The following is a 16,121-nucleotide window of genomic DNA, read 5'->3' as shown; positions in this document are numbered from 1 at the left end:
TATTACCCTGGACCGACCTTAGAGCCTGTTGGAAACAGAAAATGTTAAAGATTTTTACGCATGAGGCTACTCATCGGGAGCGCACAAAGGAAAATAGTATTTCGATAATTACTTCACTGATGTACCTTACCCCTGGTTCAACAAGATTAAGCTCCATCGGAAGCCCATCGTCACGCTCAACAGACTTCTAGCCGGGCACTACTGCCTGAAAACCCACCTCCATAGACTGAATATTGTTCCCGACGCGATTTGCGACTGCGGAGAAAACACTGAATCTCCCAATCACATCTTATGGCAATGCAAACGATTTGATGCGGCACGAGAAGACATGTTCAGGAACCCGATTAAGCGCAATGAATACCCCCCGTACAAGATCGAACCCCTCCTCAGGGACGTGGACTCTGGGATTATTGCATCGATTGCTCGCTACCTAACCCGCATCGACGTCACCATTTAATGAACATACCTTAGTCCTTGCTATATAAATTAGATACAAACCGTATCTACTCCACCAACAACTGTCTCCACCTAGCCACCTATTTCAGTTTAGACCTACTCATCAGCATGCTATAAACCTGTTTCATATTAAGCCTACTTGTAAACTCAATGTAAATATGCCTTAACTCTGAACCTATTTGTAAGCATGTTACAAATTCTAACTTAAGCTTGTAATTGGCAGAATGGGCCCTCCAGCCCGACGCCAAACTCTTATATCTCACAATAAAAAAAATCCTGTTACACTGATTCATGTCCATGGTTTATGCTGACCGTCTTACAGTGTATACAGTGTAGGAGTACAACGCACGCAGTAACAGGCGCAAAACACAACGCAGAACATGATACACAAATATATGTAGGAAGAGTGCTCACATAAAAGAGGATTGGCGTAATTCGCGTGTTTGAGTGCGACGTAGGAAGAATCCTGAAAAGTTTTATTATTTAGAATTCATCGTCCTATATGACGAATACAGATTTTAGTCATTTTAGAATGAAGACATTATGGCATGCAGTACAATAGTTTAACGTGCATATAGACACCTGAAGATGGCACATAAGTGCCGAAACATGTAGTGTGGAAGTGAAGAATAAGGTGAAAAAGTGTATATACTGTAAGACGGTCAGCATAAACCATGGACATGGCGGTAAGGTTGTCAGCCTTGCGCGCCGGCCGCGCTTTACTCCCCAGAAAAAGTATTTAATTAATTTCTGGTACTCATTTCTGTTAAAGGCTGAGTCGACCTCAGGGCCATATTGTGGCTGGAAATATTAGGTCAATTGAAAAAAAATCCAATTATCTCATCGGGACTTGAACCCGCGACCTTCCAGATTGTAGAATAGTGCCTCAACCAACTACGCTACTGCGTAAGTATTAAAAAGGTAAATTTCTTCCTGTGCTTAACTAATTAAACACTATGCCATGAAAGCGTATGGGGGAGTGGATGTATAGATCCATGTTTTCTTGACCTCAGCACTAGTTCGAGGCGAGTGGTCAGCTTCGTGCCCTGGCCGCTTTACCCCCGTGGAAATAGCCGACGATACCCATTTCATAGGAGGTTGAGTGGGCCACAGAACCGATCTGGACATGGAGAAGTAAAAATTCTGGCCTCCGCCGGGACTCGAACTCCGATCCCTCGGTCGTTCGGCCCGTAGCTAGTCACTATACCGACTGCGCTAGCCCGGCCCTCATACAATACAGTGTAGTACATTACGATTTCCAATTCTGTTGCAATATTTTAAGCTGAGAATGACACAATTCCAGCGTTCTTTTGACGGTTGAACTTCGAATCTACGCATGTGGAAAAAAAAAAAAAAAAAAAAAAATTCAAGCAGGAACTGTGACGTGAGTATTTATCAAGTACTTTAATTATATACTGTATTCGCAAAACTATGTAAACTGTTAGGTATCACAATGTATTATGTTTATCCCACCAATATAAAACACGTACAATTGATATATTATCTTAACTTTCATTTAGTCAGAATTGACACTTTTTCTGAACGTGTTTCATGAACCATAAGAGAGTCACATTCATATGCAGAATGACGTAGATGATATAACAGGGACGGCCAATAACGACCACATATGCATTTCGTGGGTCACATAAATTTATCGATATAAAGCCGTAAATACAGGGTCATTGATAAAGAATGCCAGGATTATAGAAATCTATCATTCAAAAAGTGTTCATGTCGAAATGATTCCAGTTTTAAAATTTAAAAAAGTGGATCTGCTTCCTTTATCTGATATAAAAATTGAAATTATCTTATTCATTTAAGCCCCTTCGACATAGTTATTTATTGAAAATTTCTCTGTCTAAAAGATCAAAGTGAATAGGAATATTCCCATTTTTTATATCTGATCACAGAAGCAGATCCAGCCTCCGAAACGTGGTATAATTTTAAATTTGACTATGATAGTGGACAATATCCAACATAATCTCATTATTATTATTTAAAATATCATTAAACACACTGTTACATTTCGGTTTGTTGTTAACGTATTTTATTACCGCGAAAATGTTTCGAAGTAATGTTGGCCCTTATTATATATGCAGGCCGCCATTTTGCCCAACCCTACCTTATTATGACGTATATAAAAATATATAACGTCATTTGACCGCACAGATAAATGCTGATCATGAAATAAGTCTATTCCTTCGAAGTACGACAGTTCATGAGAGCAGCAGGACGACAACAGCGATATCGCATTTAAAGAGAAGTGGTCCACGTAACGACACGAGATAAACCTGATCATATATATATTCACTTAGAATCAGTGAAACCTCCAGTATTAGTGAGCTACAAGCTGATAAGGGATGGAACAATTAGGAACATTCGTGTTTGTAGTGATTCCACTCCTTGCTTCGGGTAAGCTACAAAGATATAACAGATACATTCTTTACGAGGGGGAAATTTTCCGACACTGTTAATATATAGAAGTTTCCAAACTGTGGTTCAGGAACCGTGAACATTTTATGCGGCTCGCAGAAAAAAAATATACTAGTAAATCCATTTATTTAAAAAATTGATTAAGTATTAAGCAAAATCGGCCGTGTGAAAATCACGTACCTGCGACATCCAATTCACGACATTTTGCGGCTCACCAACCTCTGAAAATTATTGTATATGGCTTCGATTTTCATTAAGTTTGGTCATTCCTGCTATATAGCCTGCCGGAAACCACGAAAAAGCTCATAACAGCTGGTGTTTCGACCGAGATCCGAAACGAAAATCTCCCGGAACACCAATGTGTTCGGTATAGCCATAAAGAAAAGTAACGGTATCCCTGTAACAGGCCGTAGAGGCTTGTAGGTTTGTGAGACGTCGAGGCTCCAACATTTTCTAGACAATCGGTTCACAGATATCTGTGAGGTTGTCAGCCTTACGCGCCCGCCGCACTTTACACCCAGAAAGAATCGTGATACTGATTTCTGTTAGAGGCTGAGTCGACCCCAGGGCCATAGTGCGGCTGGAAGGATTAGGTCAATTGAAAAATTCAGTAATTTCATTGAGAATCCAACCCACGACATTCCGGCTTGTAGCATAGTGCCCCAATCAACTACGCTACCGCGTTCCCTCTGTGTAGCCATGCTGATACAGTGTTTTTGACTCAGGATAGCCTCAGAAAGAGCCTCCTGAAGTTACGATATAAGTGTTACTCTCTCCGAAGAGAGTCTGTTCTTCGTATTTAGATTTAGGACGTACATTCCAATCTAAAGAGAAAATTTATTCAACGCAATTGAAAAAAATAGTTGTTAAATAAACTAAGTACTGTGAAAACAAAAAGGACCATATACAAGGTGTTCCAAAGAGAATTCTGGAATTTCACGGTACACATTCTACTGATTACGCACAAACTGCAATCAAAGCTGCTATCCATTAAGTATAGTTCAGATAGACTTGAAATGATTCTGACAATGGTGTATGCTGTACAGAAATATAAGGTACTTATTTTGGATTGTTTTGGGCTTCATCCATCGTCTGGTATGTAAAAGACAAAAGACCACAACGTTTCGGAGACTGCATCTGTCTCCGTTTTCAGGTGGGTAGGGTAGGATAAACCTACTCAGTTGGGCCCCTTAGAAAGAGCTAGTCTCAATCACTGGACAGTGTTTTGTGGTTTTTTGTCTTATATATAAAAGACGATGGATATGGTCAAAAATAAGCCTTATAGTTCTGTATAGTTCAGATGTTTACCGTGCACGTAACAATGTTGTCACATCTGTTTTCTTTCTGAGATGCAGGTGTTTGAAATCCGGGCATTATTTTTGGTACACCATGTATTTTTATTCTTATTCTAAATGTTTACGCTGCATCCAACTAGTTATGGTTACTAAAGCCGTTCTTAAGGCGCGTCCACATTACTCATGCTAGTGCTCCTCGGGAGACTCGTCTGGCTTCTACATGTGCCCGTAAATCTTCGTCCACACTACTTCAATTGCTCGCCAGGCTTCGGCGCGTGAGGATCCGTATATTTACTCGTAGTGTGTATAGGCTCTAGTCGTATTTTAATTTATTGGCTATAGTTTTTAAATTAAAAATTTAAAATTTGCTTGTCTCGTGACTTGTCATATCGTCCACATTACTCGCGAGCGTAGCGAGTCACATGAGCACGAGTAATGTGGACGCGCCTTTACATTAAACATGTCTTAAAAATATGGTTGGACGAAAGATAATATTTAATTTCGAGACCCAGTTCTATGCTATTTGAATTCCTCATATTTCGTTATCAAATCCAAATTAAGTTGCTCCTATCCGCAATTTCAGTTTCAGGGAGCGCCTTACCTAGGATTTCAGGAGGGACAGAGACCCGAATCGGAGAATTTCCTTATCAGGTGAGTCTCAAGAGCCTTACAGTTGATACGTAATTTTATTCGATGAAACAGATTCACGGAAAATGAAAAAAAAAAAAAGTTTCAGTTTAACACTAATGTCACACAAAGTGACTGGTATAGGGAATGGACGATAGACGAATCAGGGTACGATTCGAGGCACGGAAATACTTTTCTTCTCAAAAACTCTGCTCTTGGGCCTATCTAGGGTCAGTTTAGTTCATAGAGAGGCTTCATTGCACAGAGGTAAAGCTGCAATAAGGAGAAGGTGTCCGAGCAAGGCCACCTAGTAAAAACGTAGAGCTGTCCCTATAACAGGCGGTTGAGGCCCGTAAAGTTGTGAGACGTCGAGGGTTCCATATTTTCTAGGACATTCAGATCACAGATGGCGGTAAGGTTATCAGCTTTACGCGCTAGCCGCACCTCTGCCCCCAGGAAGATTCCTGGTACTCATTTCTGTTAGAGGCTGAGTCGACTCCAGTGACATAGTGCGGCGGGAAGGATTAGGTCAATTGAAAAATCAAATGACCTCATCGGGAATCGAACCCGCAACTTTATGGCTTATAGCACCACGCCATCTGTGAACCGATTGTCTAGAAAATGTGGGAGCCTCAGTATATCACAAATCTATGGGCCTCCACGGTCTGTTACAGGGACAAAATGTAGCTAGACTAGTTAGATAAGCGACAAAAAAAGCTTCAATAACAGATGTCTCTGCTTTCATTGCAGGTGGCCATAGTCAAGAGCAAGACACTAACGCTCCGCTGTGCGGGAGCTCTTGTCAGAGACAACTATGTCCTTACGTCTGCGTTTTGCGCCCATCTGTAAGTTTTATATGGACCAGTGTTTCCTTAGTGGAGTTACACGGAAACCCGGGCTTCCACAGGAAAATTCCTTTAGCGTAAACCCTCGTTAAAAGGGACTAATAAGGAGACATTCATTCATCAATGACTACAATCTCTTGCTGGGCCTTGACCGATTTTTCAGTTTTGTAATCACATACGTGTACACAGTCGGTAGGTATCCTTAGACGGGGATCAGCTCGTCGCAAGACCCCTACCTAAACACAGAATAAACGCACACAGACATCCATGCCTCTAATGGGATTCGAACCCACGATCCCAGTGTTAGAGCGGGCGAAGAGAATTCATGCCTTAGACCACGCGGCCAATTTGATCGGCAATATGAGGACAGGATTTACGTTATCGCCAATACAATTTGTAACTGTGTGATGGTGTATTTACGGAAGTACACTATAGGATACGTAGCCAAAAAGAAATAACCACAGGAACACACAATGTCACAATGTGATTATACAGAATGTCCCAGAAGGAAAGGTGAATATCCTGGGAGGTCATAGTATCGGTCATTCTAAGCAAAATATGTTGTATGTACATGTGTGCTATCCCGAACGGTTTCCGAGATAGAGCTATATCACTGTGCAGTTCCAAAACTGTTAATAAGAAAGAGACATTACGTACTGTTTCTAATACCGGTATTTACTGTTCAGGTGACAAAGTTGGTACGGTTTACCTAGTATAATATATTTCCGAGAATTCTACCGTCAACATAAATGCACTTTGTAACTCGTGTGAGGACATGGCGCGTTGCTCATCTGTACAGTGTACAGTGAAATAGCTCTGTCTCGGTGCAACTCGTGTGAGGACATGATGTGTTGCTCGTCTGTACAGTGTAGTGTCCTGTACAGTGAAATAGCTCTATCTCGGTGCAACTCGTGTGAGGACATGGCGTGTTGCTCGTCTGTACAGTGTACATCAGCCATGTCAAACATGCGGCCCGCGGGCCGCATGCAGCCCCCATAGCCCCAAAGTGCCGCCCCTCAACTTTTAGAGCTAATTGATATTAAAATCAATATTAAAATTTTAGTAGAAATTTTTTTGTAAAGACAGTTTCCCGACAGACCAGAAGATAAGAAGTCTCACGCAGACATAAATTAGCAGGCTGCAGGAAAAGTGATTCTGAGAATTGCAGAAGGGTTTGTCCAACTAACGGTTTGTAAAGTTCGTGAAGGACAAACTACTGTATTTCAGAAGGGTAATGCACTAAAATTCGCACAGCCTCACCACCCCAAGTATTTCTAAGAATCCCTTTTGGAGGCGTAGTAAGAATGCAAGGAGGGTGGTAACTGACAGACAAGTGCAAGGGATTTCTACCTTCAAAACTAGCTTGCAACCCCCAGCCATTGTCTAATGGGCTGCCAGCAAACTTTCACTTTTATGACCATTGAGACAAGATACACCTTCCTACTAGTCCGGTAGTCTCTTGTACATTGTCATTCAGTTCTTTTCCACACATCGACAGGTGCTGATGTTACATTGTGATGAACGTATAAAGGTTATAATTAAACATTAAATTATCAACTACGGGTTTTCTTGTATATGTACATTAACTTTTCAAAGGACAATGTCGCTTTCAAAAAATTGAAGTAGCAAAAAAAGAAATATTGAAAGTGAGCGCCGTGTTTTTCAAGAAAAATGAGAAATCGCTTATTTCTGTTGTGCAATAGAAAGTAAAATTACATGTTTGATTCGTGAACAAAATATAAGTGTTCCACTTTAGGTAATTATATTGAAATTATTTCTAAATAATAAATAGAATTAATTTTCCTTGTATCAAAATCTAATGTATATTTATATTTTGAAGTGCGGCCCTAGACTATTTTTATAGGGCTGAGGTGGCTCTCTGTACAAGCTGAGTTTGACATGCCTGGTGTACAGTGTACTGTGCACTGAAACAGCTCTATCTCGGAAACCGTTCGGAATAGGACACATGTACATATACACTTTCTGCTTAGAGTGACCGATAGTATCTCACCAAGAATATTTACCTTCCTCCCGGGACATTCTGTATAAATGTTTTTATATTGGCTTCCTATTTATTTTAAATAGTTTTCTAACTACAAACTCTTCAGAGTGCCTCAACATCTCTAAAAACTCGTAGGTTTGGTTGTTATGTCCGGTTCCGTTATAACGCTGTTTCATTCTACTATATAAAAATTATGAATTGTAGATATGTGACATTAATTTTATGTTTAATCGTTCACTTCACGTGAAATGTGATTTTTGTGTCTAAATATGTAGAATTAAATAATATGTTGATATCATATCATTGTTGAACGTTTATTTATTATTATCCTCATTTATCTATGGTCTGGTTTTTTAGGAACATACATAAGAACTTTATTAGTGGTTCCGTAAATATTCTACGGTTGTTAAAGGGTTCCGTGGCAAAATTAAACTTGGAAACTTTGCTGTAAACAATTTTGTTTTCCTTTGTTTATTTTTCTTCTTCATTTCTCCATATATATTTTCCTTACTGTCTTTCCTCCCTCTCCCACTAGTCTCCTGGTTCCTTATCATTTCTTCCATTTTACTCCATTTTCCTTTTCTTACATCAGAAAAACTAGTCTTCTTTCTTCTGCCCCATTCAGTATTCACCAAATGTAAAGGTATTAGTAGAGCTACAGATATTGATGAGCTCCACATTGCATACCGCGAAGGGCGTACTCAATAAAGTGGCTAGACAACGGACTGGACGACCGAGTTCGATTCCGGGCGGATTTCTCTCTTCATAATCGCGTCCGGACCGTTTTGGGCCCCTAGCCATTCAGCTATCCGATTGGTACCGGTAGCTATTTCTCCGGCGGTAAAGCGGTGGCATGTGAGAATGGACTGACACATTCGACTTTCAAAATTATGAATACGTGGAGCTATTCCTCCATCTCATGTTACATAATTAGGCAGAGGAACAAATTTACCTCCTTCACATTTATATTTTATATATTCTTCTTGTGCTAACTTAAGGACTGAGTCATGACCCGTTCGAAGACTAAACAAATAGTTGTGTTTATCTTCTTCTTGGACACATAATGTCCTGTCTTCCAATATGGTGGTAAAATATGCTTGCAATGCTAAACGTTCAGGAAGCGTCTTTCTCTATAACTATGCTGTTTCGTTTTGTATTGCTATATCTCTTCCACCGTTATTTATGTTCACAGTTGTTTCCTTACATCAGTACTTCTTAGATTATTCGTGAGTGGCGCACCTAACGGTGGTCGCAGGAACCTCACTTCACGTGTTTCTCTTCCCATCGTCACTACACATTTTATGTGCCGGGTTCATTTGTTGTGCAATGAGCAATTTAGTAAAGGTAAAGCTCACAGATGGCGGTGAGGTTGTCAGCCTTATGCGCAGGCCGCCCTTTACGCCGCATGAAAATTCCTGGTACTCATTTCTGTTAGAGGCTGAGTCTACCCCAGGGCCATAGTGTGGCTGGAAGCCTTACGACATTGAGAAATCAAATGACCTCATCGGGATTCGACCCCGCGACCTTCTGGCTTATAGCACAATGTTTCAACCGACTACGCTACCGCGTGCCCAGAAACGTAATGTTTGATTCACATCTTTGTTCCCAGAGGAACTGCCTCTGAAACACAAGTCCTGGTTGGCAACAATAACCTGACGCACGAAACCCCGTCTCAACTTCTCGACGTGGAGGTCATCCGCGCTCACGAGGACTATAACATAGATGGCAGGATAAACGATCTGGCTATCCTGAAGGTTGGTATCTAAATTTCAGTACTGACTCCAGGGTTTCAGTTTTCAAAAGTTAGTAGTCACTGAGCTCACCACAAAATTTCCCCATGTTTATGAATTCCAAAGTTTCCACAAGTAAGAAACGTACTATTCTCAGTGACGTAATTCCGTTCATTTTTGTAGAAATTTATTGACGTTTCGGCGGAACGCATTGTCTCCAACTTCAGGGTCGAAGAATATGTCGAGAAGAAAAAAGCAAAGGGCAAGCAGTGTGGCCTTATTTGTTGCTTGCTTCGCTGATTTAATGGACCGTCTTTGTGGTCTAGTGGTCAGACCTCCTGGCTACAGATCCAGAGATCCTGGGTTTGATTCCCGGCGCTGCCAGATTTTCTGTGAGGTAATACGTCTGAAACGGGGTCCACTCAGCCTCGTGAGGATAATTGAGGAGCTATTTCAAGGAAATAGCGGCTCCGGCCTAGAAAACCGAGATTAACGGCCGTGGGGATCCGTTGCGCTGACCACGTGACACCCTCTATCAGCAAAAGTTGGCATTAACTTAGCCGACAAGCGGTGGTAGCTCGGTGGGTACGGTTTGCTTACGGACTACAGAAAACGGATTTTTTTGGGCTTATACAACGACCCTGAAGAATGAGGCAATTAGTTCTTCTGAAACACCCGTAAACATCTACAAGACTATACGGCTTCATATCACAGAAGATAATGTTTTAAAAAATTAAGGATTTGAGAGCCCCAAGTCTCCAACTTCATACCAAATTTAAAGCCCTCCGGTAATGATCTTTTGTTACTTTGTCCTTTGTCCATTATTCGATTATATCAACCTTTCGTGTGATACGGACGTACATATACGTTCCATGACGGATTAGGTTACTTTATTACATCCTTTGTCAATTCTTTATTCTAAATTGGCAAAAAAAAAATGTCAGAACCGAAAGGATTAATATTACTGCACTTCGGTAATTGTCTCTAATTCCGTCTTCAGGAGAAAGGGATAAGAAAAGGGATCACTAGTTTTAAAGTTTCGCTGAGTTTGAGGTATAAAATGGAACCACAGTCATCTTCTGATCCAGCCACGTGAGAGTGACTAAACACGCTGTCCCATAGAAGACATCTTGCTGTCCAGTTTGTAATGGTATTTTAAATGATTAACAATATCACAAAATATGACTCGGGTAGTGCTAGTTACCATTCAGTCCAGAAACTTTTGTCTTCTCGTCTGCTGTCCAAAAACATAAAAACTAAAATATACAATACTGTAATCTTGCCTGTGGTTCTATATGGCTCGGAAACTTGGATTCTGACATTAAGGGAGGACCATAGACTGAGGGTGTTTGAGAACAGGGTACTGAGGAGAATATTTGGACCGAAGAGAGATCAAGTGACAGGAGGTTGGAGAAAACTGCATAATGAGGAGCTTCATAACTTGTACTCTTCTCCAAATATAATTAGAATGATCAAGTCAAGTAGGATGAGTTGAGCAGGGCAGGTATCATAACTTGTACAGAAGAGGAATGCATATAGGATATTGATGGGAAAGTCAGAAGGAAAGAGGCCACTGGGAAGGCCAAGGCGTAGGTGGGTGGACAATATTAAAATGGGTCTTAGAGAGATATGATGGGATGGATTGGATTGATCTGACTCAAGAGTGGAGGGCTCTTGTGAACACGACAATTAACCTTCGGGTTCCGTAAAATGCTGGGAAGTTCTTGAGTAGCTGCAGAATTGGCGGCTTCTCAAGAAGGTCTCATGAGTGAGTGATGACGTCATTTAAGTGTTGTGTACTTAAGACTGCCAACTGAACTACAACGCTGCACTGAAGACTTCAGATTTCCATGCCGTATTTCTAAACATGTTACGTTCCTTTTGTAGCTGAGAAGTAACGTGAGAATACAGGAAACTGCTGACGCCGTGTCAGTAAGAAGTACTTCCACTGCTGAAGGAACCATTTGTACACTCACAGGATGGGGATCCGATATTTGGGTGAGAACAAAGATTTCGTACTTAAGTACGAATTAGTTAATCACTTATATACATTTTCTTCACTATACGTTGCCTGGTAACGGTTCTCAACTGTGTAGATTCCTCGGCTTCCACCCTCGCCGGCTGGCGACCCTCTCACATCTAACCCAAGACTTTAACTCATCCAACAATTCCTCTGTTGTTGCGTGTGTATCTGTTGCTACGGTCACAAAACAGAGGCATTGCCTAGCAACGGACGTTTTCTCTGGTTTTTCTATCCTGGCTTTCAGCAGACATGTCACACTATATATACAACCTTCAATGCAACTTCACAGGTTGAATCACCACTCAGTCCCTATACATTGACGACAGGAACACACGTAAAGATACTGTCACGTTATTGAGTGAACATAGACGGAGTTTCATTGGTAAATAAATTTATTACACACTTACAGATCCTAACTACAAGTAACTATAGCGATATGCATAATTCACAACAGCACGCACTAAATCTTCTCAGTTTACTGTATCTTCACCGGTCACCTGGTAACGGCTTCCAACGCCGTAGCCTAATCAACTTCCGTATTCACGTCCTTACTGGCCTACGACTGTCTCACATCTAACTAAACTCTAGACTTGTCCTGCTTATAACACATCGGAACGGACCGCAAAGGAAACACTGCTTAAAACAGTTCTATTGTTATGTGCGTGTCTCTTACGGCCATTATCTTGCAACGGCCTTCGTTTAGAGAACCATTATCTAGCAAAGGCTCTTGTATAGCTGCTTATTTCGCGGTTGTTGTCTAGCAACGGATTTACGTTCCACAGTATCATCAACGAAATATTTTATATTCAGCCAATAATCTGTGAAGCTCTATTGAAGACAATATTGTGAACGTTACGTGTACGTTCTGAGAGAAATCTCTGTTTTACATACATGAAACTACTGGAAAGCAGCATCTTATTTCTTTAAGAACATTTTTAATATCATCCTCCCATATATGTTTACCTATCCCAGTGGGCCCTCCTCTTCAGTTTCTCCGATTAAAATTTTCTCTACATTTCTGACTTCTTCCATTAGTGCTACAGCCCCGCCCTCCGCCAATTTATCCTCCTTCAGCGAAGGATTAGACTTTCTTGTTTTTGAACCAACTCGGAGGCTCAGTAGAGTGTCTCAGTGCGAACATAACAAGCCGAAATTCGAGCACGGATTACGCTTCATCCGAAGCAAATGTTTCGCGAGCTGGCCATGTCATTGCGGGAGTTAGTCAACTGACTCATTTAAGTTCGTTCACCTTCATTTTGGGTGGTATTCTGAATTTCAATTCCATAAAATTAATGTTGAGAGCCTGGATAGCGCAGTCGGTATAGCGACTGGCTACGGCCTGGACAACCGAGGGGTCGGAGTTTGACTCCCGGTAGTGTCAAGGGTTCTCATTTCTCCATGAAGTCCAAACCGGCTCTGGGGTCCACCCAACTTCGTCTCCAATGGGTATCGGGAGCTCTTCCCCTGGGGGTAATGACGTCGGGACATGAACCTCGCCCCTCACCTCCAGCTAACACCGAGATAAAAAATAATTATTCATACATCCACTCTCCCCATACGCCTTGATGGCGTAGCATTTAATTAGTGAAGCACAGGGAAACTTCACTAGTTTTAAAATTAATGTTACAGAATGGTCAGTCGTTCCCTGTTCTTCGGACCCTGAACTTGTCCATCGTGAACAACGAATACTGTACGACACAACTCGGACAGACTATTGCGTCTGCGCAGATATGTGCCGTTGGAAGCCAAGAAAATAACGCATGCTTCGTAAGTATTAAAAATACTTGCTACATCCTGTTTAAGACATGACTTACGGTGGTCAGAGTTCCTGGTTACAGATCCAGAGGTCCCGGGTTCGATTCCCGGCGCTACCAGATTTTCTGAGAAGTAGTGGGTCTGGAACGAGATCCACTCAGCCTCGTGAGGATAACTGAGGAGGTATTTCAAGGAAATAGCGGCCCCGGTCTAGAAAACCGAAAGTAATGACCGTGGGAATATTTTATTGTAGAAAAAATATTGTAAATACAAAAAGGCCTAGGCAATGCCTATCCGGCCTTCTGCGGCACATTCTTGTAACATCTTATTCTATCTTAGCGGTAACCCCGCGATTCTTAATATAGATCTTAACTTAAATATGAGAGTACACTGTTCATAATCAGTAGAGTTGCTTATTTTTTTCTTACATGGCGCTTCGTTGCGCTGACCATGTGACACCCTCTTTCCGCTAAAGTTGGCACTAACTTCGCCGATAAGCGCCGATCGCTCGGTCGGTATAGTTTACTTGTGGACTAAAGCCACGGAGTTTGTTATTTGTGTTTGTTAAGTTGGCAAGTCGTGCCTTGAACAAGTAATCTCAAAGAAGGAAAAAACTGCTTGTTCAACAGGATGCAGAGTATGGCGATTTTTGTTCCAACCGTATTGTTGAAAAAAATACTCCACTAATTCCCTAACGATGACGTAACTATCTCCGTCTCCGTCTTATGATTACGTACGCTAAAAGATGATTAGACACGCTTTATTGCAGATTCTTCCTCGGTGTGAGGGTCGTCAGGCGTGTAAGGCTGACAACCTCACCGCCATCTGTGAGCCGTGTGTCTGGAAAATGTGAGAGCCTCGACGTCTCACTGGTAGCTTTACCTTTTACCTGACAGCATCGCACGTCCTCATTTCTTCATTCATTGATACAGGACGGGGCACGCGGTAGAGTACTTGGTTGAGGCACTATGTTAGAAGATGAAAATTCGCGGGTTCGATTCCCGATGTCATTGGATTTTTTAAATTGAGATAATCCTTCCAGCCGTTCTATGGCCCTGAGGTCGACTCAGCCTCTGACAGAAATGAGTACCAGGAATCTTCCTGGTGGAGGTATAGGGCGGCCAGCGAGTAAGGCTGACAACCTTACCGCAATCTGTAAGCCGACTGTTTAGAAAATGTGGGAGCCTCGACGTCCCACAAACCTGTGGGTCTTCATGGTCTGTTACAGAGTGTTTATCTTTACCTTGATAGAGGAAATTCGCTGAGCAGTCATTAGGAAAATGCTTCGTCACAAAAACTGTTGACTTTATGTTGTAACACAACAAGCCTTTCATTTGATAGCGTTAAGTTGTCACTGTGCTTCGTTAATTATTTGTAAAATTTGTTGCAGCTGGATGAAGGCGACCCGCTGGTGTGTGATGGGGAACTGACAGGAGTAATGTCTCACTCTGTAAACTGCGGCAAGCAGAACAAGCCGAGTGTGTATACTGACCTGGCCAAATATACAGCCTGGATAGAGAAAACGATAAGTGATTTGAGTTCTGCTACAGCCAAAAGCTTCTGCCGTCTCACGATTTTAGCGATGTTGGTGGCAATTCTGACGTTCTGGAACACGAGAACGTAGAGCAAAAAGCTGCAGCAAGTTGCGTCGGATGTTTTTACCGAAAAAGTGCCAGCCTTACCTTCAACAGCGCCGAATCAAAAGACTGAAGAATTCATGAGTAAAATAGTGTATACAGAAACTCCCCAAGAAGTTGAAATATGCATAAGGCAATTCTCTCCAGAGTTTTCTTAATTATGTAGTTCAGATAAACGGCCAAGAGATGTCACACGCTAAGGAAATTCTTTCCAATACTTGACTGAGTAGCTCAGATAAACTGCCAAGAGATGTCACACGCTAAGTAAATTCTTTCCGATACTTGATTGAGAAGTTCAGATGAATTCCTAAAAAATGTTACATGATAAGGTAATTCTTTCTATTACTTGAGTACTTCAGATAAACAGCTAATAGATATTACAAGTTATCGAATTCTGTACTTTTTGTAAATGTCGAATTTTTTTACATTTGAAATTCTGCTTACACTGTTTGCACACAACTGCCTCTTGCTGTGACGAGAAATGAACGAAATGAACTGACAGGGCATCAGATCATGCCTCTACCTATCCCCTGTAGTGCACTGCAACGACGCTTTGCGGCCAGTCCACGAACTTATTGACTGTGGTAGTATTTCTCGACATATCCTCCACCAACACTGATACATTTGTCCCGTCGTTTTGCTGGTACGTCGAAACCCACAGTATGGAAGTGTTTTGACTGTTGTCTCTGCCACTTCCGCAACTGGTCGGGCATCATCTGAGGCTTTCGACCGACCTTGAGAGAATTTCTCGACACAGTTGTGAACCACTTCACACGACAAAAACTACCCACGCAAACGATAAACATTCCTTCATGAATATATTTTGCATTGAGCCACTTTTTCCACAAAAAGGCGCAACAGAATGCTGCTCTTCGGTATTTCACTTCTCAAGCACGGTCGCCATTTTGACTACTGAAACCATCATCTGAACATACTCATGTGTGTCTGCTACCTAGACTATAATGAAGCTGGACTGTGCTGCTACCTAGTGATACACACAGAGAACCTATTACATCCATTACAGCTGTTTTACTTCCATTTGTGACATGTTTACTGACTCTCCCCCGTAATTTATAATTTGTTTTATGTACGTTCATTTTCTCATAATAATTCGAATGTCAAGATGATGTGTTGTATTTGAGGTAATAAATGTGATCGTTACAATCACAGAAGTGACTATGAGCGTAACGTCTCCTGGGTTGTAAAGCCGTATAATTTGGTAGAAGCCAAGTGACATTTAGAAGGGAAGTCGGTAGACTTCTATCAACCTACACGGCGTCAAAACCAAAAAGGTATTACTTCTCATGATGTACTACTT

The 16,121-nt window shown here is 41.5% G+C and overlaps 1 protein-coding gene across 1 annotated transcript; it reads left to right on the top strand.

Annotated features, from left to right (window-relative positions):
* Positions 1-2,706: 2,706 nt before the first annotated feature.
* LOC111862365 (trypsin alpha-3-like) lies at positions 2,707-15,822 on the top strand. Its single transcript, XM_023847682.2, has 7 exons — positions 2,707-2,868; positions 4,768-4,835; positions 5,562-5,656; positions 9,268-9,412; positions 11,276-11,386; positions 13,041-13,178; positions 14,557-15,822. Exons 1-7 carry the CDS (start codon positions 2,817-2,819, stop codon positions 14,788-14,790), a joined length of 843 nt encoding a protein of 280 aa, XP_023703450.1. The 5' UTR covers positions 2,707-2,816; the 3' UTR covers positions 14,791-15,822.
* Positions 15,823-16,121: the final 299 nt, after the last annotated feature.

Source organism: Cryptotermes secundus, unplaced genomic scaffold (assembly GCF_002891405.2).
Source record: "Cryptotermes secundus unplaced genomic scaffold, Csec_1.0 scaffold550, whole genome shotgun sequence".
Taxonomy (NCBI): Eukaryota; Metazoa; Arthropoda; class Insecta; order Blattodea; family Kalotermitidae; genus Cryptotermes; species Cryptotermes secundus.
Note: the sequence above shows the minus strand (reverse complement) of the source record. Positions and strands in the feature narration are given on the sequence as shown.

What these genes read in the sequence shown, in the direction of transcription:
- LOC111862365 (XM_023847682.2), top strand. Translation starts at nt 2,817, where the DNA reads ATGGAACAATTAGGAACATTCGTGTTTGTAGTGATTCCACTCCTTGCT. An exon ending in TCGGAGAATTTCCTTATCAG is followed by an intron (nt 4,836 to 5,561) that starts GTGAGTCTCAAG and finishes CTTTCATTGCAG; the next exon opens with GTGGCCATAGTCAAGAGCAA. An exon ending in ACGATCTGGCTATCCTGAAG is followed by an intron (nt 9,413 to 11,275) that starts GTTGGTATCTAA and finishes TTCCTTTTGTAG; the next exon opens with CTGAGAAGTAACGTGAGAAT.